The sequence below is a fragment of the Plectropomus leopardus genome, chromosome 14 (genome assembly GCF_026936395.1).
Source record: "Plectropomus leopardus strain MGB_pleo_1.0 chromosome 14, ASM2693639v1, whole genome shotgun sequence".
Lineage (NCBI taxonomy): Eukaryota > Metazoa > Chordata > Actinopteri > Perciformes > Serranidae > Plectropomus > Plectropomus leopardus.
Genome location: NC_142189.1, coordinates 9,888,760 through 9,914,597, shown reverse-complemented (window position 1 = coordinate 9,914,597; position 25,838 = coordinate 9,888,760). Strand labels below are relative to the sequence as shown.

General features: G+C 40.7%; 1 protein-coding gene and 1 long non-coding RNA gene across 3 annotated transcripts in view; one reads left to right on the top strand and one right to left on the bottom strand.

Annotated features, from left to right (window-relative positions):
- The window catches only part of sptb (spectrin, beta, erythrocytic), a 107,133-nt gene that overhangs the window by 9,795 nt on the left and 71,500 nt on the right, over window positions 1-25,838 (bottom strand). For both annotated transcript variants that reach the window (XM_088087244.1, XM_088087245.1), the window contains 2 exons: window positions 781-844; window positions 414-670 (listed from right to left, as the gene is read on the bottom strand). In XM_088087244.1, the coding sequence (XP_087943370.1) occupies window positions 414-670; window positions 781-844 (321 nt within the window). The remainder of the gene's footprint in view (window positions 1-413; window positions 671-780; window positions 845-25,838) is intronic.
- LOC148187423 (uncharacterized) lies at window positions 601-21,447 on the top strand. Its single transcript, XR_015778609.1, has 2 exons — window positions 601-937; window positions 21,156-21,447. It is a non-coding gene; the product is annotated as an uncharacterized LOC148187423 (long non-coding RNA).

Genomic DNA, 25,838 nt, shown 5'->3' with positions numbered 1-25,838 from the left:
CTGACACCTGTTGTCTTAAAAGGTTATTTGATGTTTTTTTATTTAAAAAAAAAATAATAAAGTAGACATTTTTTTTCTTTTGTTCCTTTATATTATTGACATTTACTCTTGAAACCTGCTTGAGTTTTATCCATCAGAAGAAACATGAATTCTGCATTTATGTTTGCTAATGTTGCATTTTTGCCAAGTGGTTTTGCTTTTCAGGTGTATATTGATTTGAAAGGTAATGGGTGATGCAACTTCATTGTGATGGACAAAAGAAGGTAAGCAAGTTTTCAAGTGTGCTAATACATTTTTCAACGGGAATTCACTTCTGGAATGGGTGGTGAGGTGATGTGAAGACTAAATTTCATGTGGTAAATGGGCTAAAGCATGAAAAAAAGCACTGTGGTCTTTCTCCTGCTATCATCTACCTATTTGAAGCCTTCTTCCCTGAGCCCTCCACATCATGTTTGCGGCCAAGCATGCCCTCCTGCAGCACAGTCTGGGCTCTGAGGGTCTCCATGGGCATGGTGGCAGCTCTCTCTGGTTCTTTCGGAGTTACTACTGACACAGAGGGTTCCAGCTCCAGAGAACCGCTCTCTCTCATTTCAGACACTAATGGCACTGTGGAGTCACCAGCTGTCTCCTGCAGCAGAAGTGAACTGGACTCAACTACACCAGAACCAGACTGGAGGAGAAAAAAGGAAAGTCAGAAATGGAAATAAATGCAGCTTGTTTTGGGTTCGTAACAATGGGGGTTACAATGATAAAGCAGAAAAACTGGGTGTAGTTACTAACCAGAGTCTGTTCCTCAATAGTGCCGAGCTGTGAAGATTCTTCGACAAAACCAGTGTCTTCTCTCCTGGAGAAAAAAAGGGCAGCATGGGGTCAACATGAGACTGTTACCAGCAGCAAGAAAAATGTGTGTACAAAGGGAGAGACTTCGTACTTTCAAGTAAGTAAAAAATTTCTCAAACATGTCATAGTATAGTAAGTCTTCTAAACATGCCCCAAAGGTGTTATATTATGGAATATCGTCAAAAATGTTCTCTAAATGTCATAGTATAGTATGTCATCAAGTATTTCCCAAAAAAAGTCATAGAATACTTCTTTGTCAATTTCAATTAAAAAAACATCATAGTATAGTGTAATGTCCAAAATGTCACAGAAACCTCATCGTATGTTGTCATCAAAAATTTCATCAAATACTCATTTTATAGTATGTCCTCAAAAATTTCACAGAAAAACATCACAGCTCCTCAGTATAATATGTCAAAATATGACATGTCCTAAAAACAGCTGAAAATACCTCAAAACAGCATAGAATAACCTGCTGAGACGCGCCATTGCAAAGAATCCTGCAAAAACAGCCAAAAAAACAAAAATACGGCATGTTGAAAAATTGACCAAAAAGGCAAGGCTATAGTATGGCAAAAATGTCAAAATATGACATGTCCTAAAAACAGCTGAAATACTTCAAAACAGCATAGTATAACCTGCCGAGACGCACCATTGCAAAGAATCCTGCAGAAACAGCCAAAAAAACAAAATAGGGCCTCCCTGAGCTACCACCTTATCGTGGTGGAGGGGTTTGCGTGTCCCAGTGATCCTAGGAGCTCAGTTGTCGGGGGCTTCATGCCCCTGGTAGGGTCACCCATGGCAAACAGGTCCTAGGGGAGGGACCAGACAAAATGTAGCTCACAAGACCCCTATGATGACATCAACCAATGGTTCAGAGTTCCCCTCGCCCGGACGCGGGTCACCGGGGCCCCCCCCTGGAGCCAGGCCTGGGGGTGGGGCTCGATGGCGAGCGCCTGGTGGCCGGGCCTTTACCCATGGGGCCCGGCCGGGCACAGCCCGAAGAGGTGACATGGGACCTCCTTCCCGTGGGCTCACCACCCATAGGAGGGGCCGTAGGGGTCGGGTGCAATGTGAGCTGGGCGGCAGCCGAAGGCGGGGACCTTGGCGGTCCGATCCTTGGCTGCAGAAGCTAGCTCTGGGGACGTGGAATGTCACCTCTCTGGTGGGGAAGGAGCCTGAGCTGGTGCGCGAGGTTGAGAAGTTCCGACTAGATATAGTCGGCCTCACCTCGACGCATGGCTTGGGCTCCGGAACCAGTCTTCTTGAGAGGGGATGGACTCTCTTCCACTCTGGAGTTGCCACTGGTGAGAGGCGCCGGGCAGGGGTGGCAATACTTATTGCCCCCCGGCTCGGTGCCTGCACGTTGGAGTTTACGCCGGTGAATGAGAGGGTAGCCTCCCTCCGCCTTCGGGTTGGGGGACGGATCCTGACTGTTGTTTGTGCCTATGGCCCAAACAGCAGTTCAGAGTATCCACCCTTTTTGGAGTCCTTAGAGGGGGTGCTGGAGAGTGCTCCTTCTGGGGACTCCCTCGTTCTGCTGGGGGACTTCAACGCTCACGTTGGCAACGACAGTGAGACCTGGAGGGGCGTGATCGGGAGGAATGGCCCCCCCGATCTGAACCCGAGTGGTGTTTTGTTATTGGACTTCTGTGCTCGCCACAGATTGTCCATAACGAACACCATGTTCAAGCATAAGGGTGTCCATATGCGCACTTGGCATCAGGACACCCTAGGCCGTCACCCTAGGACTTGCGGCCGTATGTCTTGGACACTCGGGTGAAGAGAGGGGCGGAGCTGTCAACCGATCACCATCTGGTGGTGAGTTGGCTCCGATGGTGGGGGAGGACGCCGGTCAGACCTGGCAGACCCAAACGCATAGTGAGGGTCTGGTGGGAACGTCTGGCAGAGTCTCCCGTCAGAAGGAGCTTCAACTCCCACCTCCGGAAGAGCTTCGACCATGTCCCGGGGGAGGCTGGGGACATTGAGTCCGAGTGGGCCGTGTTCCGTGCCTCCATTGCTGAGGCGGCCGACCAGTGCTGTGGCCGTAAGGTGGTTGGTGCCTGTCGGGGCGGCAACACCCGAACCCGCTGGTGGACACCGGCGGTAAGGGGTGCCGTCAAGCTGAAGAAGGAGTCCTATTGGGCCTTCTTGGCCTGTGGGACTCCGGAGGCAGCAGACAGGTACCGACAGGCCAAGCGGAGTGCGGCGGCGGCGGTCGCCGAGGCGAAAACCCGGGCATGGGAGGAGTTCGGCGAGGCCATGGAAAACGACTTCCGGACGGCTTCGAAGAGGTTCTGGACCACCATCCGGCGTCTCAGGAGGGGGAAACAGTGCTCCGTCAACACTGTGTATGGTGGCGACGGGGCGCTGCTGACCTCGACTCGGGACGTTGTGGATCGGTGGAAGGAATACTTCGAAGACCTCCTCAATCCCACCGACACGCCTTCCGTTGGGGAAGCAGGGCCTGGGGACCCGGGGGTGGGCTCCTCTATCCCTGGGGCTGAGGTTACCGAGGTGGTCAAAAAGCTCCTCGGTGGCAGGGCCCCGGGGGTGGACGAGGTCCGCCCGGAGTTCCTCAAGGCCCTGGATGTTGTGGGGCTGTCGTGGCTGACACGACTCTGCAACATTGCGTGGACATCGGGGGCAGTGCCCTTGGACTGGCAGACTGGGGTGGTGGTCCCTCTTTTCAAGAAGGGGACCGGAGGGTGTGTTCCAACTACAGGGGATCACACTCCTCAGCCTCCCTGGTAAGGTCTATTCGGGGTACAAGAGAGGAGGGTCCGCGGATAGTAGAACCCAGATTCAGGAGGAGCAATGCGGTTTCGCCCGGTCGTGGAACTGTGGACCAGCTCTGGACCCTTGGCAGGATCCTTGAGGGTGCTTGGGAGTTTGCCCAACCAGTCCACATGTGCTTTGTGGACTTGGAGGAGGCATTCGACCGTGTCCCTCGGGGAGTCCTGTGGGGGGTTCTCCGGGAATATGGGGTTTCGGACTCCCTGATACGGGCTGTCCGTTCCCTGTATGACCGGTGCCGGAGCTTGGTCCGCATTGCCGGCAGTAAGTCGAACTCGTTTCCGGCTCCGCCAGGGCTGCCCTTTGTCACCGATTCTGTTCATAACTTTTATGGACAGAATTTCTAGGAGCAGCCAGGGTGTTGAGGTGACCTCAGGATTAGGTCTCTGCTCTTTGCAGATGATGTGGTCCTGTTGGCTTCATCGGGCCGCGACCTTCAGCTCTCACTGGATCGGTTCGCAGCCGAGTGTGAAGCGGCTGGAATGAAAATCAGCACCTCCAAATCCGAGACCATGGTTCTCAGCCGGAAAAGGGTGGCGTGCCCCCTCCGGATCGGGAATGAAGTCCTGCCCCAAGTGGAGGAGTTTAAGTACCTCGGGGTCTTGTTCACGAGTGAGGGAAGGATGGAACGGGAGATCGACAGGCGGATCGGTGCGGCGTCTGCAGTAATGCAGACTCTGCACCGGTCGGTCTTGGTGAAGAGGGAGCTGAGCCGAAAGGCAAAGCTCTCGATTTACCAGTCGATCTTCGTTCCTACCCTCACCTATGGTCACGAGCTTTGGGTAGTGACCGAAAGAACTAGATCGCGGGTACAAGCGGCCGAAATGAGTTTCCTCCGTAGGGTGGCTGGGCTCTCCCTTAGAGATAGGGTGAGAAGCTCGGTCATCCGGGAGGAGCTCGGAGTAGAGCCGCTGCTCCTCCGCATTGAGAAGAGCCAGATGAGGTGGCTCGGGCATCTAATTAGGATGCCTCCAGGACGCCTCCCTGGTGAGGTGTTCAGGCACGCGTCCCACGGTAGGAGGCCCAGGGAAGACCCAGGACACGCTGGAGACTACGTCTCTCAGCTGGCCTGGGAACGCCTGGGTCCCCCGGGAAGAGCTGGATGAAGTGGCCGGGGAGAGGGAAGTCTGGGTTTCCCTGCTTAGGCTGCTGCCCCCGCGACCCGACCCCGGATAAGCGGAAGAAAATGGAAAATTGACCAAAAAGGCAAGGCTATAGTATGGCAAAAATGTCAAAATATGACATATCCTAAAAACAGCTGAAAACACTTCAAAGTAGCACAGAATACCCTGCTGAGACGCGACATTGCAAAAAAACGCTGCAAAATTAGAGGAAAAATCCAAAATACGCCATGTTGAAAAATTGACCGAAAAGGCAAGGCTATAGTATGGCAAAAATGTCCAAATATGACATGTCCTAAAATCAGCTGAAATACTTCAAAACAGCATAGCTTAACCTTTCGAGACGCGCCATTGCAAAGAATCCTGCAAAAACAGCCAAAAAAACAAAACTACGGCATATTGAAAAATTAACCGAAAAGGCAAGGCTATAGTATGGCAAAAATGTCAAAATATGACACGTCCTAAAAACAGCTGAAAACACTCCAAAACTGCATGAAATAGCGTGCCAAGACAAGCCATGACAAATAATATTGCAAAAACGGCCAAAAACAACATAATAGGGCATGTTGAAAAAATGACCGAAAAGGCAAGGCTATAGTATGGCAAAAATGTCAAAATATGACATGTCGTAAAAACAGCTGAAAATACTTCAAAACAGCATACAATAGCCTGCCGAGACGCGCCATTGCAAAGAAATCCTGCAAAAACAGCCAAAAAACCCAAAATACAGTATGTTGAAAAAATTACCGAAAAGGCAAGGCAAAAATGTCAAAATATGACACGTCCTAAAAACAGCTGAAAACACTTCAAAACAGCATAGAATAACCTGCCGAGACGCGCCATTGCAAAGAATCCTGCAGAAACGGTCAAAGAACCAAAAATACGGCATGTTGAAAAATTGACCGAAAAGGCAAGGCTATAGTATAGCAAAAATGTCAAAATATGACACGTCCTAAAAACAACTGAAAACACTTGAAAGTAGCATAAAATACACTGCAGAGACGCGCCATTACAAAAAAACGCTGCAAAATTAGAGGAAAAATCCAAAATACGCCATGTTGAAAAATTGACCGAAAAGGCAAGGCTATAGTATGGCAAAAATGTCCAAATATGACATGTCCTAAAATCAGCTGAAATACTTCAAAACAGCATAGATTAACCTTTCGAGACGCGCCATTGCAAAGAATCCTGCAAAAACAGCCAAAAAAACAAAAATACGGCATATTGAAAAATTAACCGAAAAGGCAAGGCTATAGTATGGCAAAAATGTCAAAATATGACACGTCCTAAAAACAGCTGAAAACACTCCAAAACTGCATGAAATAGCGTGCCAAGACAAGCCATGACAAATAATATTGCAAAAACGGCCAAAAACAACATAATAGGGCATGTTGAAAAAATGACCGAAAAGGCAAGGCTATAGTATGGCAAAAATGTCAAAATATGACATGTCGTAAAAACAGCTGAAAATACTTCAAAACAGCATAGAATAGCCTGCCGAGACGCGCCATTGCAAAGAAATCCTGCAAAAACAGCCAAAAAACCCAAAATACAGTATGTTGAAAAAATTACCGAAAAGGCAAGGCAAAAATGTCAAAATATGACACGTCCTAAAAACAGCTGAAAACACTTCAAAACAGCATAGAATAACCTGCCGAGACGCGCCATTGCAAAGAATCCTGCAGAAACGGTCAAAGAACCAAAAATACGGCATGTTGAAAAATTGACCGAAAAGGCAAGGCTATAGTATGGCAAAAATGTCAAAATATGACACGTCCTAAAAACAGCTGAAAACACTTCAAAACTGCATAAAATAGCGTGCCAAGACAAGCCATGACAAATAATATTGCAAAAACGGCCAAAAACACCATAATAGGGCATGTTGAAAAAATGACCGAAAAGGCAAGGCTATAGTATGGCAAAAATGTCAAAATATGACACGTCCCAAAAACAGCTGAAAATACTTCAAAACAGCATAGAATAGCCTGCCGAGACGCGCCATTGCAAAGAAATCCTGCAAAAACAGCCAAAAAACCCAAAATACAACATGTTGAAAAATTGACCAGAAAGGCAAGGCTATAGTATGGCAAAAATTTTGAAATATGACATGTCCTAAAAAGGCTGAAAACACTTCAAAACTGCATAAAATAGCGTGCCAAGACAAGCCATGGTAAACAATATTACAAAAACGGCCAAAAACACCATAACAGGGCATGTTGAAAAATTGACCGAAAAGGCAAGGCTATAGTATGGCAAAAATGTCAAAATATGACACTTCCCAAAAACAGCTGAAAATGCCTCAAAACAGCATAGAATACAATGCCGAGACGCACCATTGCAAAGAATCCTGCAGAAACAGTCAAAAAACCAAAAATACGGCATGTTGAAAAATTGACCGAAAAGGCAAGGCTATAGTATGGCAAAATTGTCAAAATATGACATGTCCTAAAAACAGCTGAAAATACTTCAAAACTGCATAAAATAGCTTGCCAAGACAGGTCATGGTAAACAATATTACAAAAACGGCCAAAAACACCATAACAGGGCATGTTGAAAAATTGACCGAAAAGGCAAGGCTATAGTATGGCAAAAATGTCAAAATATGACATGTCCTAAAAACAGCAGAAAATACCTCAAAACAGCATAGAATAACCTGCTGAGACGCGCCATTGCAAAGAATCCTGCAAAAACAGCCAAAAAAACAAAAATACGGCATGTTGAAAAATTGACCAAAAAGGCAAGGCTATAGTATGGCAAAAATGTCAAAATATGACACATCCTAAAAAGAGCTGAAAACAGTTCAAAACTGCATAAAATAGCGTGCCAAGACAAGCCATGGCAAACAATATTGCAAAAACGGCCAAAAACACCATAACAGGGCAAGTTGAAAAATTGACCGAAAAGGCAAGGCTATAGTATGGCAAAAATGTCAAAATATGACACGTCCCAAAAAGAGCTGAAAATACTTCAAAACAGCATAGAATAGCCTGCCGAGACGCGCCATTGCAAAGAATCCTGCAGAAACAGTCAAAAAACCAAAAATACGGCATGTTGAAAAATTGACCGAAAAGGCAAGGCTATAGTATGGCAAAAATGTCAAAATATGACATGTCCTAAAAACAGCTGAAAACACTTCAAAACTGCATAAAATAGCTTGCCAAGACAGGTCATGGTAAACAATATTACAAAAACGGCCAAAAACACCATAACAGGGCATGTTGAAAAATTGACCGAAAAGGCAAGGCTATAGTATGGCAAAAATGTCAAAATATGACATGTCCTAAAAACAGCAGAAAATACCTCAAAACAGCATAGAATAACCTGCTGAGACGCGCCATTGCAAAGAATCCTGCAAAAACAGCCAAAAAAACAAAAATACGGCATGTTGAAAAATTGACCAAAAAGGCAAGGCTATAGTATGGCAAAAATGTCAAAATATGACACATCCTAAAAAGAGCTGAAAACAGTTCAAAACTGCATAAAATAGCGTGCCAAGACAAGCCATGGCAAACAATATTGCAAAAACGGCCAAAAACACCATAACAGGGCAAGTTGAAAAATTGACCGAAAAGGCAAGGCTATAGTATGGCAAAAATGTCAAAATATGACACGTCCCAAAAAGAGCTGAAAATACTTCAAAACAGCATAGAACAACCTGCCGAGACGCGCCATTGCAAAGAATCCTGCAGAAACAGCCAACAAACCCAAAGTACAGCATGTTGAAAAATTGACCAAAAAGGCAAGGCTATAGTATGGCAAAAATGTCAAAATATGACATGTCCTAAAGACAACTAAAAACACTTCAAAGTAGCATAGAATAACCTGCTGAGACGCGCCATTGCAAAGAATCCTGCAAAAACAGTCAAAAAACCAAAAATACGGCATGTTGAAAAATTGACCGAAAAGGCAAGGCTATAGTATGGCAAAAATGTCAAAATATGACATGTCCTAAAAAGAGCTGAAAACACTTCAAAACTGCATAAAATAGCGTGCCAAGACAAGCCATGGTAAACAATATTACAAAAACGGCCAAAAACACCATAACAGGGCATGTTGAAAAATTGACCGAAAAGGCAAGGCTATAGTATGGCAAAAATGTCAAAATATGACATGTCCTAAAAACAACTGAAAACACTTCAAAGTAGCATAGAATACACTGCCGAGACGCACCATTGCAAAGAATCCTGCAAAAACAGCCAAAAAAAACAAAATACGGCATGTTGAAAAATTGACCGAAAAGGCAAGGCTATAGTATGGCAAAAATGTCAAAATATGACACTTCCCAAAAACAGCTGAAAATACTTCAAAACAGCATAGAATAGCCGGCCGAGACGCACCATTGCAAAGAATCCTGCAGAAACAGTCAAAAAACAAAAATACGGCATGTTGAAAAATTGACCCGAAAAGGCAAGGCTATAGTATGGCAAAAATGTCAAAATATGACATGTCCTAAAAACAACTGAAAACACTTCAAAGTAGCATAGAATACACTGCCAAGGCGCACCATTGCAAAGAATCCTGCAAAAACAGCCAACAAACCCAAAATACAGCATGTTGAAAAATTGACCGAAAAGGCAAGGCTATAGTATGGCAAAATGGCAAACTATGACACGTCCCAAAAAGAGCTGAAAATACTTCAAAACAGCATAGAACAACCTGCCGAGACGCGCCATTGCAAAGAATCCTGCAGAAACAGCCAAAAAACCCAAAATACAGCATGTTGAAAAAATTGACCAAAAGGCAAGGCTATAGTATGGCAAAAAATGTCAAAATATGACACTTCCCAAAAACAGCTGAAAATACTTCAAAACAGCATAGAATAGCCTGCCGAGACGCACCATTGCAAAGAATCCTGCAGAAACAGTCAAAAAACCAAAAATACGGCATGTTGAAAAATTGACCGAAAAAGGCAAGGCTATAGTATGGCAAAAATGTCAAAATATGACATGTCCTAAAAGAGCTGAAAACACTTCAAAACTGCATAAAATAGCGTGCCAAGACAAGCCATGGTAAACAATATTACAAAACGGCCAAAAACACCATAACAGGGCATGTTGAAAATTGACCGAAAAGGCAAGGCTATAGTATGGCAAAAATGTCAAAATATGACATGTCCTAAAACAACTGAAAACACTTCAAAGTAGCATAGAATACACTGCCGAGACGCACCATTGCAAAAGAATCCTGCAAAACAGCCAAAAAACAAAATACGGCATGTTGAAAATTGACCTAAAAAGGCAAGGCTATAGTATGGCAAAATGTCAAAATATGACACTTCCCAAAAACAGCTGAAAATACTTCAAAACAGCATAGAATAGCCGGCCGAGACGCACCATTGCAAAGAATCCTGCAGAAACAGTCAAAAAAACAAAAATACGGCATGTTGAAAAATTGACCCGAAAAGGCAAGGCTATAGTATGGCAAAATGTCAAAATATGACATGTCCTAAAAACAACTGAAAACACTTCAAAGTAGCATAGAATACACTGCCAAGACGCACCATTGCAAAGAATCCTGCAAAACAGCCAACAAACCCAAAATACAGCATGTTGAAAAATTGACCGAAAAGGCAAGGCTATAGTATGGCAAAATGGCAAAATATGACACGTCCCCAAAAAGAGCTGACAATACTTCAAAACAGCATAGAACAACCTGCCGAGACGCGCCATTGCAAAGAATCCTGCAGAAACAGCCAACAAACCCAAAATACAGCATGTTGAAAAATTGACCAAAAAGGCAAGGCTATAGTATGGCAAAAATGTCAAAATATGACACTTCCCAAAAACAGCTGAAAATACTTCAAAACAGCATAGAATAGCCTGCCGAGACGCACCATTGCAAAGAATCCTGCAGAAACAGTCAAAAAACCAAAAATACGGCATGTTGAAAAATTGACCGAAAAAGGCAAGGCAATAGTATGGCAAAAATGTCAAAATATGACATGTCCTAAAAAGAGCTGAAAACACTTCAAAACTGCATAAAATAGCGTGCCAAGACAAGCCATGGTAAACAATATTACAAAAACGGCCAAAAACACCATAACAGGGCATGTTGAAAAATTGACCGAAAAGGCAAGGCTATAGTATGGCAAAAATGTCAAAATATGACACTTCCCAAAAACAGCTGAAAATACTTCAAAACAGCATAGAATAGCCTGCCGAGACGCACCATTGCAAAGAATCCTGCAGAAACAGTCAAAAAACCAAAAATACGGCATGTTGAAAAATTGACCGAAAAAGGCAGGGCAATAGTATGGCAAAATGTCAAAATATGACATGTCCTAAAAACAGCTGAAAATACTTCAAAACAGCATAGAATACAATGCCGAGACGCACCATTGCAAAGAATCCTGCAGAAACAGTCAAAAAACCAAAAATACGGCATGTTGAAAAATTGACCGAAAAGGCAAGGCTATAGTATGGCAAAAATGTCAAAATATGACATGTCCTAAAAACAACTAAAAACACTTCAAAGTAGCATAGAATAACCTGCTGAGACGCGCCATTGCAAAGAATCCTGCAAAAACAGCCAAAAAACCAAAAATACGGCATGTTGAAAAATTGACCGAAAAGGCAAGGCTATAGTATGGCAAAATGGCAAAATATGACACGTCCCAAAAAGAGCTGAAAATACTTCAAAACAGCATAGAATAGCCTGCCGAGACGCGCCATTGCAAAGAATCCTGCAGAAACAGTCAAAAAACCAAAAATACAGCATGTTGAAAAATTGACCGAAAAGGCAAGGCTATAGTATGGCAAAAATGTCAAAATATGACACGTCCCAAAAAGAGCTGAAAATACTTCAAAACAGCATAGAATAACCTGCCGAGACGCGCCATTGCAAAGAATCCTGCAGAAACAGCCAACAAACCCAAAATACGGCATGTTGAAAAATTGACCAAAAAGGCAAGGCTATAGTATGGCAAAAATGTCAAAATATGACACTTCCCAAAAACAGCTGAAAATACTTCAAAACAGCATAGAATAGCCTGCCGAGACGCACCATTGCAAAGAATCCTGCAGAAACAGTCAAAAAACCAAAAATACGGCATGTTGAAAAATTGACCGAAAAAGGCAAGGCTATAGTATGGCAAAAATGTCAAAATATGACATGTCCTAAAAACAACTAAAAACACTTCAAAGTAGCATAGAATAACCTGCTGAGACGTGCCATTGCATAGAATCCTGCAGAAACAGTCAAAAAACCAAAAATACGGGCATGTTGAAAAATTGACCGAAAAGGCAAGGCTATAGTATGGCAAAAATGTCAAAATATGACATGTCCTAAAAACAACTGAAAACACTTCAAAGTAGCATAGAATACACTGCCGAGACGCACCATTGCAAAGAATCCTGCAAAAACAGCCAAAAAAAACAAAATACGGCATGTTGAAAAATTGACCGAAAAGGCAAGGCTATAGTATGGCAAAAATGTCAAAATATGACACTTCCCAAAAACAGCTGAAAATACTTCAAAACAGCATAGAATAGCCTGCCGAGACGCACCATTGCAAAGAATCCTGCAGAAACAGTCAAAAAACCGAAAAATACGGCATGTTGAAAAATTGACCGAAAAAGGCAAGGCTATAGTATGGCAAAAATGTCAAAATATGACATGTCCTAAAAACAGCTGAAAATACTTCAAAACAGCATAGAATACAATGCCGAGACGCACCATTGCAAAGAATCCTGCAGAAACAGTCAAAAAACCAAAAATACGGCATGTTGAAAAATTGACCGAAAAGGCAAGGCTATAGTATGGCAAAAATGTCAAAATATGACATGTCCTAAAAACAACTGAAAACACTTCAAAGTAGCATAGAATACACTGCCAAGACGCACCATTGCAAAGAATCCTGCAAAAACAGCCAAAAAACCCAAAATACAGCATGTTGAAAAATTGACCAAAAAGGCAAGGCTATAGTATGGCAAAAATGTCAAAATATGACACTTCCCAAAAACAGCTGAAAATACTTCAAAACAGCATAGAATAGCCTGCCGAGACGCACCATTGCAAAGAATCCTGCAGAAACAGTCAAAAAACCAAAAATACGGCATGTTGAAAAATTGACCGAAAAAGGCAAGGCTATAGTATGGCAAAAATGTCAAAATATGACATGTCCTAAAAACAGCTGAAAATACTTCAAAACAGCATAGAATACAATGCCGAGACGCACCATTGCAAAGAATCCTGCAGAAACAGCCAACAAACCCAAAGTACAGCATGTTGAAAAATTGACCAAAAAGGCAAGGCTATAGTATGGCAAAAATGTCAAAATATGACATGTCCTAAAGACAACTAAAAACACTTCAAAGTAGCATAGAATAACCTGCTGAGACGCGCCATTGCAAAGAATCCTGCAAAAACAGTCAAAAAACCAAAAATACGGCATGTTGAAAAATTGACCGAAAAGGCAAGGCTATAGTATGGCAAAAATGTCAAAATATGACATGTCCTAAAAAGAGCTGAAAACACTTCAAAACTGCATAAAATAGCGTGCCAAGACAAGCCATGGTAAACAATATTACAAAAACGGCCAAAAACACCATAACAGGGCATGTTGAAAAATTGACCGAAAAGGCAAGGCTATAGTATGGCAAAAATGTCAAAATATGACATGTCCTAAAAACAACTGAAAACACTTCAAAGTAGCATAGAATACACTGCCGAGACGCACCATTGCAAAGAATCCTGCAAAAACAGCCAAAAAAAACAAAATACGGCATGTTGAAAAATTGACCGAAAAGGCAAGGCTATAGTATGGCAAAAATGTCAAAATATGACACTTCCCAAAAACAGCTGAAAATACTTCAAAACAGCATAGAATAGCCGGCCGAGACGCACCATTGCAAAGAATCCTGCAGAAACAGTCAAAAAAACAAAAATACGGCATGTTGAAAAATTGACCGAAAAGGCAAGGCTATAGTATGGCAAAAATGTCAAAATATGACATGTCCTAAAAACAACTGAAAACACTTCAAAGTAGCATAGAATACACTGCCAAGACGCACCATTGCAAAGAATCCTGCAAAAACAGCCAACAAACCCAAAATACAGCATGTTGAAAAATTGACCGAAAAGGCAAGGCTATAGTATGGCAAAAATGGCAAAATATGACACGTCCCAAAAAGAGCTGACAATACTTCAAAACAGCATAGAACAACCTGCCGAGACGCGCCATTGCAAAGAATCCTGCAGAAACAGCCAACAAACCCAAAATACAGCATGTTGAAAAATTGACCAAAAAGGCAAGGCTATAGTATGGCAAAAATGTCAAAATATGACACTTCCCAAAAACAGCTGAAAATACTTCAAAACAGCATAGAATAGCCTGCCGAGACGCACCATTGCAAAGAATCCTGCAGAAACAGTCAAAAAACCAAAAATACGGCATGTTGAAAAATTGACCGAAAAAGGCAAGGCTATAGTATGGCAAAAATGTCAAAATATGACATGTCCTAAAAAGAGCTGAAAACACTTCAAAACTGCATAAAATAGCGTGCCAAGACAAGCCATGGTAAACAATATTACAAAAACGGCCAAAAACACCATAACAGGGCATGTTGAAAAATTGACCGAAAAGGCAAGGCTATAGTATGGCAAAAATGTCAAAATATGACACTTCCCAAAAACAGCTGAAAATACTTCAAAACAGCATAGAATAGCCTGCCGAGACGCACCATTGCAAAGAATCCTGCAGAAACAGTCAAAAAACCAAAAATACGGCATGTTGAAAAATTGACCGAAAAAGGCAAGGCTATAGTATGGCAAAAATGTCAAAATATGACATGTCCTAAAAACAACTGAAAACACTTCAAAGTAGCATAGAATACACTGCCAAGACGCACCATTGCAAAGAATCCTGCAAAAACAGCCAACAAACCCAAAATACAGCATGTTGAAAAATTGACCAAAAAGGCAAGGCTATAGTATGGCAAAAATGTCAAAATATGACACTTCCCAAAAACAGCTGAAAATACTTCAAAACAGCATAGAATAGCCTGCCGAGACGCACCATTGCAAAGAATCCTGCAGAAACAGTCAAAAAAACAAAAATACGGCATGTTGAAAAATTGACCGAAAAAGGCAAGGCTATAGTATGGCAAAAATGTCAAAATATGACATGTCCTAAAAACAGCTGAAAATACTTCAAAACAGCATAGAATACAATGCCGAGACGCACCATTGCAAAGAATCCTGCAGAAACAGTCAAAAAACCAAAAATACGGCATGTTGAAAAATTGACCGAAAAGGCAAGGCTATAGTATGGCAAAAATGTCAAAATATGACATGTCCTAAAAACAACTAAAAACACTTCAAAGTAGCATAGAATAACCTGCTGAGACGCGCCATTGCAAAGAATCCTGCAAAAACAGCCAAAAAACCAAAAATACGGCATGTTGAAAAATTGACCGAAAAGGCAAGGCTATAGTATGGCAAAAATGGCAAAATATGACACGTCCCAAAAAGAGCTGAAAATACTTCAAAACAGCATAGAATAGCCTGCCGAGACGCGCCATTGCAAAGAATCCTGCAGAAACAGTCAAAAAACCAAAAATACAGCATGTTGAAAAATTGACCGAAAAGGCAAGGCTATAGTATGGCAAAAATGTCAAAATATGACACGTCCCAAAAAGAGCTGAAAATACTTCAAAACAGCATAGAATAACCTGCCGAGACGCGCCATTGCAAAGAATCCTGCAGAAACAGCCAACAAACCCAAAATACGGCATGTTGAAAAATTGACCAAAAAGGCAAGGCTATAGTATGGCAAAAATGTCAAAATATGACACTTCCCAAAAACAGCTGAAAATACTTCAAAACAGCATAGAATAGCCTGCCGAGACGCACCATTGCAAAGAATCCTGCAGAAACAGTCAAAAAACCAAAAATACGGCATGTTGAAAAATTGACCGAAAAAGGCAAGGCTATAGTATGGCAAAAATGTCAAAATATGACATGTCCTAAAAACAACTAAAAACACTTCAAAGTAGCATAGAATAACCTGCTGAGACGTGCCATTGCATAGAATCCTGCAGAAACAGTCAAAAAACCAAAAATACGGCATGTTGAAAAATTGACCGAAAAGGCAAGGCTATAGTATGGCAAAAATGTCAAAATATGACACGTCCCAAAAAGAGCTGAAAATACTTCAAAACAGCATAGAATAACCTGCCGAGACGCGCCATTGCAAAGAATCCTGCAGAAACAGCCAACAAACCCAAAATACGGCATGTTGAAAAATTGACCAAAAAGGCAAGGCTATAGTATGGCAAAAATGTCAAAATATGACACTTCCCAAAAACAGCTGAAAATACTTCAAAACAGCATAGAATAGCCTGCCGAGACGCACCATTGCAAAGAATCCTGCAGAAACAGTCAAAAAACCAAAAATACGGCATGTTGAAAAATTGACCGAAAAAGGCAAGGCTATAGTATGGCAAAAATGTCAAAATATGACATGTCCTAAAAACAACTAAAAACACTTCAAAGTAGCATAGAATAACCTGCTGAGACGTGCCATTGCATAGAATCCTGCAGAAACAGTCAAAAAACCAAAAATACGGCATGTTGAAAAATTGACCGAAAAGGCAAGGCTATAGTATGGCAAAAATGTCAAAATATGACATGTCCTAAAAACAACTGAAAACACTTCAAAGTAGCATAGAATACACTGCCGAGACGCACCATTGCAAAGAATCCTGCAAAAACAGCCAAAAAAAACAAAATACGGCATGTTGAAAAATTGACCGAAAAGGCAAGGCTATAGTATGGCAAAAATGTCAAAATATGACACTTCCCAAAAACAGCTGAAAATACTTCAAAACAGCATAGAATAGCCTGCCGAGACGCACCATTGCAAAGAATCCTGCAGAAACAGTCAAAAAACCGAAAAATACGGCATGTTGAAAAATTGACCGAAAAAGGCAAGGCTATAGTATGGCAAAAATGTCAAAATATGACATGTCCTAAAAACAGCTGAAAATACTTCAAAACAGCATAGAATACAATGCCGAGACGCACCATTGCAAAGAATCCTGCAGAAACAGTCAAAAAACCAAAAATACGGCATGTTGAAAAATTGACCGAAAAGGCAAGGCTATAGTATGGCAAAAATGTCAAAATATGACATGTCCTAAAAACAACTGAAAACACTTCAAAGTAGCATAGAATACACTGCCAAGACGCACCATTGCAAAGAATCCTGCAAAAACAGCCAAAAAACCCAAAATACAGCATGTTGAAAAATTGACCAAAAAGGCAAGGCTATAGTATGGCAAAAATGTCAAAATATGACACTTCCCAAAAACAGCTGAAAATACTTCAAAACAGCATAGAATAGCCTGCCGAGACGCACCATTGCAAAGAATCCTGCAGAAACAGTCAAAAAACCAAAAATACGGCATGTTGAAAAATTGACCGAAAAAGGCAAGGCTATAGTATGGCAAAAATGTCAAAATATGACATGTCCTAAAAACAGCTGAAAATACTTCAAAACAGCATAGAATACAATGCCGAGACGCACCATTGCAAAGAATCCTGCAGAAACAGTCAAAAAACCAAAAATACGGCATGTTGAAAAATTGACCGAAAAAGGCAAGGCTATAGTATGGCAAAAATGTCAAAATATGACATGTCCTAAAAACAGCTGAAAATACTTCAAAACAGCATAGAATACAATGCCGAGACGCACCACTGCAAAGAATCCTGCAGAAACAGTCAAAAAACCAAAAATACGGCATGTTGAAAAATTGACCGAAAAGGCAAGGCTATAGTATGGCAAAAATGTCAAAATATGACATGTCCTAAAAACAACTAAAAACACTTCAAAGTAGCATAGAATAACCTGCTGAGACGCGCCATTGCAAAGAATCCTGCAAAAACAGCCAAAAAACCAAAAATACGGCATGTTGAAAAATTGACCGAAAAGGCAAGGCTATAGTATGGCAAAAATGGCAAAATATGACACGTCCCAAAAAGAGCTGAAAATACTTCAAAACAGCATAGAATAGCCTGCCGAGACGCGCCATTGCAAAGAATCCTGCAGAAACAGTCAAAAAACCAAAAATACAGCATGTTGAAAAATTGACCGAAAAGGCAAGGCTATAGTATGGCAAAAATGTCAAAATATGACACGTCCCAAAAAGAGCTGAAAATACTTCAAAACAGCATAGAATAACCTGCCGAGACGCGCCATTGCAAAGAATCCTGCAGAAACAGCCAACAAACCCAAAATACGGCATGTTGAAAAATTGACCAAAAAGGCAAGGCTATAGTATGGCAAAAATGTCAAAATATGACATGTCCTAAAAACAACTAAAAACACTTCAAAGTAGCATAGAATAACCTGCTGAGACGCGCCATTGCAAAGAATCCTGCAAAAACAGCCAAAAAACCAAAAATACGGCATGTTGAAAAATTGACCGAAAAGGCAAGGCTATAGTATGGCAAAAATGTCAAAATATGACATGTCCTAAAAACAGCTGAAAATACTTCAAAACAGCATAGAATACAATGCCGAGACGCACCATTGCAAAGAATCCTGCAGAAACAGTCAAAAAACCAAAAATACGGCATGTTGAAAAATTGACCGAAAAGGCAAGGCTATAGTATGGCAAAAATGTCAAAATATGACATGTCCTAAAAACAACTGAAAACACTTCAAAGTAGCATAGAATACACTGCCAAGACGCACCATTGCAAAGAATCCTGCAAAAACAGCCAAAAAACCCAAAATACAGCATGTTGAAAAATTGACCGAAAAGGCAAGGCTATAGTATGGCAAAAATGGCAAAATATGACACGTCCCAAAAAGAGCTGACAATACTTCAAAACAGCATAGAACAACCTGCCGAGACGCGCCATTGCAAAGAATCCTGCAGAAACAGCCAACAAACCCAAAATACAGCATGTTGAAAAATTGACCAAAAAGGCAAGGCTATAGTATGGCAAAAATGTCAAAATATGACACTTCCCAAAAACAGCTGAAAATACTTCAAAACAGCATAGAATAGCCTGCCGAGACGCACCATTGCAAAGAATCCTGCAGAAACAGTCAAAAAACCAAAAATACGGCATGTTGAAAAATTGACCGAAAAAGGCAAGGCTATAGTATGGCAAAAATGTCAAAATATGACATGTCCTAAAAACAACTAAAAACACTTCAAAGTAGCATAGAATAACCTGCTGAGACGTGCCATTGCATAGAATCCTGCAGAAACAGTCAAAAAACCAAAAATACGGCATGTTGAAAAATTGACCGAAAAGGCAAGGCTATAGTATGGCAAAAATGGCAAAATATGACACGTCCCAAAAAGAGCTGAAAATACTTCAAAACAGCATAGAATAGCCTGCCGAGACGCGCCATTGCAAAGAATCCTGCAGAAACAGTCAAAAAACCAAAAATACGGCATGTTGAAAAATTGACCGAAAAGGCAAGGCTATAGTATGGCAAAAATGTCAAAATATGACATGTCCTAAAAACAGCTGAAAATACTTCAAAACAGCATAGAATACAATGCCGAGACGCACCATTGCAAAGAATCCTGCAGAAACAGTCAAAAAACCAAAAATACAGCATGTTGAAAAATTGACCGAAAAGGCAAGGCTATAGTATGGCAAAAATGTCAAAATATGACACGTCCCAAAAAGAGCTGAAAATACTTCAAAACAGCATAGAATAACCTGCCGAGACGCGCCATTGCAAAGAATCCTGCAGAAACAGCCAACAAACCCAAAATACGGCATGTTGAAAAATTGACCAAAAAGGCAAGGCTATAGTATGGCAAAAATGTCAAAATATGACATGTCCTAAAAACAACTAAAAACACTTCAAAGTAGCATAGAATAACCTGCTGAGACGCGCCATTGCAAAGAATCCTGCAAAAACAGCCAAAAAACCAAAAATACGGCATGTTGAAAAATTGACCGAAAAGGCAAGGCTATAGTATGGCAAAAATGTCAAAATATGACACGTCCTAAAAACAGCTGAAAATACTTCAAAACAGCATAGAATAGCCTGCCGAGACGCACCATTGCAAAGAATCCTGCAAAAACAGCCAAAAAACCAAAAATACGGCATGTTGAAAAATTGACCGAAAAGGCAAGGCTATAGTATGGCAAAAATGTCAAAATATGACATGTCCTAAAAACAGCTGAAAATACTTCAAAACAGCATAGAATACAATGCCGAGACGCACCATTGCAAAGAATCCTGCAGAAACAGTCAAAAAACCAAAAATACGGCATGTTGAAAAATTGACCGAAAAGGCAAGGCTATAGTATGGCAAAAATGTCAAAATATGACATGTCCTAAAAACAACTGAAAACACTTCAAAGTAGCATAGAATACACTGCCGAGACGCACCATTGCAAAGAATCCTGCAAAAACAGCCAAAAAAAACAAAATACGGCATGTTGAAAAATTGACCAAAAAGGCAAGGCTATAGTATGGCAAAAATGTCAAAATATGACACTTCCCAAAAACAGCTGAAAATACTTCAAAACAGCGTAGAATAGCCTGCCGAGACGCACCATTGCAAAGAATCCTGCAGAAACAGTCAAAAAACCAAAAATACGGCATGTTGAAAAATTGACCGAAAAAGGCAAGGCTATAGTATGGCAAAAATGTCAAAATATGACATGTCCTAAAAACAACTAAAAACACTTCAAAGTAGCATAGAATACACTGCCGAAACCCACCATAGCACAGAATCCTGCAAAAACAGCCAAAAAACCCAAAATACAGCATGTTGAAAAATTGACCAAAAAGGCAAGGCTATAGTATGGCAAAAATGTCAAAATATGACATGTCCTAAAAACAACTAAAAACACTTCAAAGTAGCATAGAATACACTGCCGAAACCCACCATAGCACAGAATCCTGCAAAACAGCCAAAAAAACCAAAATACAGCATGTTGAAAAATTGACCAAAAAGGCAAGGCTATAGTATGGCAAAAATGTCAAAATATGACATGTCCTAAAAACAGCTGAAAACACTTCAAAACAGCATAGAATAACCTGCTGAGACGCGCCATTGCAAAGAATCCTGCAAAAACAGCCAAAAAAACAAAAATACGGCATGTTGAAAAATTGACCGAAAAGGCAAGGCTATAGTATGGCAAAAATGTCAAAATATGACATGTCCTAAAAACAACTGAAAACACTTAAAAGTACCAAAGAATACAATGCCAAGACGCGGCATTGCATAGAATGCTGCATAAACTGCCAAAATAACCACAATAGGGCATGTTGAAAAAATGACCAAAAAGGCAAGGTTATCGTATGGCAAAAATGTTGTTGCACGTGCCAGCTGTTGTTTCCTGTGATTATTCTCTTTTTTTTTCTCTGTCTCTCTACATATTTGTGTTAGTGTGTGTGTTTTTCTCCTCCTCCAGGTCCTTCAAATCAATGGGGGGGAAAAAGGCCGGATGATGATGATGCTTGCTCTCTGTTGGTGTAAAGGTATCATTCACAACCGACGTGGGCCACAGCAACAGCAGGAAATACAGATCAATGGCACTTTGTTTAGCGTTGTTTTTGTCTGTTTACAGTCCGAGATTTGGGATTGGATTGTGGGCAGGCTATTCCCATCATCTGCTTGTTTGGCCGGGTTCTCCAACTCCCTCTTTTGGTTTTGGTTACTTGTTGGTTAACTTGTTGCTAAATAAACAGTTTTTTTTTATCTTCCGTGATCTGTGTGGCGCTCTTTTATGTGTTTGGCCACTCTCTGAACCTTGTTCTATGTGTGTGGCAGTAACAAATGTCAAAATGTGACATGTCCCAAACACAGCTGAAAACACCTCAAAACAGCATGAACAAGCATGCCAAGACATGCCATAGTATACAATATTGCAAAAACAACCAAAACCACCACAATAAGTTGAGTTCAAAAAATGACCGAAAAGGCAAGGCTATAGTATGGCAAAAATGTCAAAATATGACATGTCGTAAAAACAGCTGAAAATACTTCAAAACAGCATAGAATACACTGCCGAGACGCGCCATTGCAAAGAATCCTGCAAAAACAGCCAAAAAAGCCAAAATACAGCATATTGAAAAAATGATCGAAAAGGCAAGGCTATAGTATGGCAAAAATGTCGAAATGTGACACGTCCTAAAAAAAGGTGAAAACACTTAGAAACAGCATAGATTAACCTGCCGAGACGCGCCATTGCAAAGAATCCTGCAAAAACAGTCAAAAAAACAAAAATACGGCATGTTGAAAAATTGACCGAAAAGGCAAGGCTATAGTATGGCAAAAATGTCAAAATATGACATATCCTAAAAACAGCTGAAAACACTTCAAAACAGCATAGAATAACCTGCTGAGATGCGCCATTGCAAAGAATCCTGCAAAAACAGCCAAAAAAACAAAAATACGGCATGTTGAAAAATTGGCCAGAAAGGCAAGGCTATAGTATGGCAAAAATGTCAAAATATGACACGTCCTAAAAACTGCTGAAAATACTTCAAAACAGCACAGAATACCCTGCCGAGACGCGCCATTGCAAAGAATTCTGCAAAAACAGCCAACAAACCCAAAATACGGCATGTTGAAAAATTGACCGAAAAGGCAAGGCTATAGTATGGCAAAAATGTCAAAATATGACACGTCCTAAAAAATGCTGAAAATACTTCAAAACAGCACAGAATACCCTGCCGAGACACGCCATTGCAAAGAATCCTGCAAAAACAGCCAAAAAACCCAAAATACGGCATGTTGAAAAATTGACCAAAAAGGCAAGGCTATAGTATGGCAAAAATGTCAAAATATGACACATCCTAAAAACAGCTGAAAACACTTGGAAACGACATAGAATAACCTGCTGAGATGCGCCATTGCAAAGAATCCTGCAAAAACAGCCAAAAAACCCAAAATACGGCATGTTGAAAAATTGACCGAAAAGGCAAGGCTATACTATGGCAAAAATGTCAAAATATGACATGTCCTAAAAACAACTGAAAATACTTCAAAACAGCATAGAATACACTGCCGAGACGCGCCATTGCAAAGAATCCTGCAAAAACAGCCAAAAAACCCAAAATACAGCATGTTGAAAAATTGACCAAAAAGGCAAGGCTATACTATGGCAAAAATGTCAAAATATGACACGTCCTAAAAAAAGGTGAAAACACTTAGAAACAGCATAGATTAACCTGCCGAGACGCGCCATTGCAAAGAATCCTGCAAAAACAGTCAAAAAACCAAAAATACGGCATGTTGAAAAATTGACCGAAAAGGCAAGGCTATAGTATGGCAAAAATGTCAAAATATGACATATCCTAAAAACAGCTGAAAACACTTCAAAGTAGCATAGAATACACTGCCGAAACCCACCATTGCAAAGATTCCTGCAAAAACAGCCAAAAAACCCAAAATACAGCATGTTGAAGAATTGATCGAAAAGGCAAGGCTATAGTATGGCAAAAATGTCAAAATATGACACGTCCTAAAAACAGCTGAAAACACTTGGAAACAGCATAGAATAACCTGCTGAGACGCGCCATTGCAAAGAATCCTGCAAAACAGCCAAAAAACCCAAAATACAGCATGTTGAAAAATTGACCGAAAAGGCAAGGCTATAGCATGGCAAAAATGTCAAAATATGACATGTCCTAAAAACAACTGAAAACACTTCAAAACAGCATAAAATACACTGCCAAGACGCGCCATTGCAAAGAATCCTGCAAAAACAGTCAAAAAACCAAAAATACAGCATGTTGAAAAATTGACCGAAAAGGCAAGGCTATAGTATGGCAAAAATGTCAAAATATGACACGTCCTAAAAACAGCTGAAAACACTTGGAAACAGCATAGAATAACTTGCTGAGATGCGCCATTGCAAAGAATCCTGCAAAAACAGCCAAAAAACCCAAAATACGGCATGTTGAAAAATTGACCGAAAAGGCAAGGCTATACTATGGCAAAAATGTCAAAATATGACATGTCCTAAAAACAGCTGAAAACACTTCAAAACACCATAAAATAGCGTGCCGAGATGCGCCATTGCATAGAATCCTGCAAAAACAGCCAAAAAAACCCAAAATAGGACATGTTGAAAAATTGGCCAGAAAGGCAAGGCTATAGTATGGCAAAAATGTCAAAATATGACATGTCGTAAAAACAGCTGAAAATACTTCAAAACAGCATAGAATACACTGCCAAGACGCGCCATTGCAAAGAATCCTGCAAAAACAGCCAAAAAAAACAAAATACAGCATGTTGAAAAATTGACCAAAAAGGCAAGGCTATAGTATGGCAAAAATGTCAAAATATGACACGTCCTAAAAACAGCTGAAAACACTTCAAAACAGCATAGAATAACCTGCTGAGATGCGCCATTGCAAAGAATCCTGCAAAAACAGCCAAAAAACCCAAAATACGGCATGTTGAAAAATTGGCCAGAAAGGCAAGGCTATAGTATGGCAAAAATGTCAAAATATGACACGTCCTAAAAAATGCTGAAAATACTTCAAAACAGCACAGAATACCCTGCCGAGACGCGCCATTGCAAAGAATCCTGCAAAAACAGCCAACAAACCCAAAATACGGCATGTTGAAAAATTGACCGAAAAGGCAAGGCTATAGTATGGCAAAAATGTCAAAATATGACATATCCTAAAAACAGCTGAAAACACTTCAAAGTAGCATAGAATACACTGCCGAAACCCACCATTGCAAAGAATCCTGCAGAAACAGCCAAAAAACCCAAAATACAGCATGTTGAAAAATTGACCAAAAAGGCAAGGCTATAGTATGGCAAAAATGTCAAAATATGACACGTCCTAAAAACAGCTGAAAACACTTCAAACAGCATAGAATAACCTGCTGAGATGCCCACCATTGCAAAGAATCCTGCAGAAACAGTCAAAAAACCAAAATACAGCATGTTGAAAAATTGACCAAAAAGGCAAGGCTATAGTATGGCAAAAATGTCAAAATATGACACGTCCTAAAAACAGCTGAAAACACTTCAAAACAGCATAGAATAACCTGCTGAGATGCGCCATTGCAAAGAATCCTGCAAAAACAGCCAAAAAACCCAAAATACGGCATGTTGAAAAATTGGCCAGAAAGGCAAGGCTATAGTATGGCAAAAATGTCAAAATATGACATGTCCTAAAAACAGCTGAAAACACTTGGAAACAACATAGAATAACCTGCTGAGATGCGCCATTGCAAAGAATCCTGCAAAAACAGCCAAAAAACCCAAAATACGGCATGTTGAAAAATTGGCCAGAAAGGCAAGGCTATAGTATGGCAAAAATGTCAAAATATGACATGTCGTAAAAACAGCTGAAAATACTTCAAAACAGCATAAAATAGCGTGCCGAGATGCGCCATTGCATAGAATCCTGCAAAAACAGCCAAAAAAACCCAAAATAGGACATGTTGAAAAATTGGCCAGAAAGGCAAGGCTATAGTATGGCAAAAATGTCAAAATATGACATGTCGTAAAAACAGCTGAAAATACTTCAAAACAGCATAGAATACACTGCCAAGACGCGCCATTGCAAAGAATCCTGCAAAAACAGCCAAAAAAAACAAAATACAGCATGTTGAAAAATTGACCAAAAAGGCAAGGCTATAGTATGGCAAAAATGTCAAAATATGACACGTCCTAAAACAGCTGAAAACACTACAAAACAGCATAGAATAACCTGCTGAGATGCGCCATTGCAAAGAATCCTGCAAAAACAGCCAAAAAACCCAAAATAGGACATGTTGAAAAATTGGCCAGAAAGGCAAGGCTATAGTATGGCAAAAATGTCAAAATATGACATGTCGTAAAAACAGCTGAAAATACTTCAAAACAGCATAGAATACACTGCCAAGACGCGCCATTGCAAAGAATCCTGCAAAAACAGTCAAAAAACCAAAAATACAGCATGTTGAAAAATTGACCGAAAAGGCAAGGCTATAGTATGGCAAAAATGTCAAAATATGACACGTCCTAAAAACAGCTGAAAACACTTCAAAGTAGCATAGAATAACCTGCTGAGATGCGCCATTGCAAAGAATCCTGCAAAAACAGCCAAAAAACCCAAAATACGGCATGTTGAAAAATTGGCCAGAA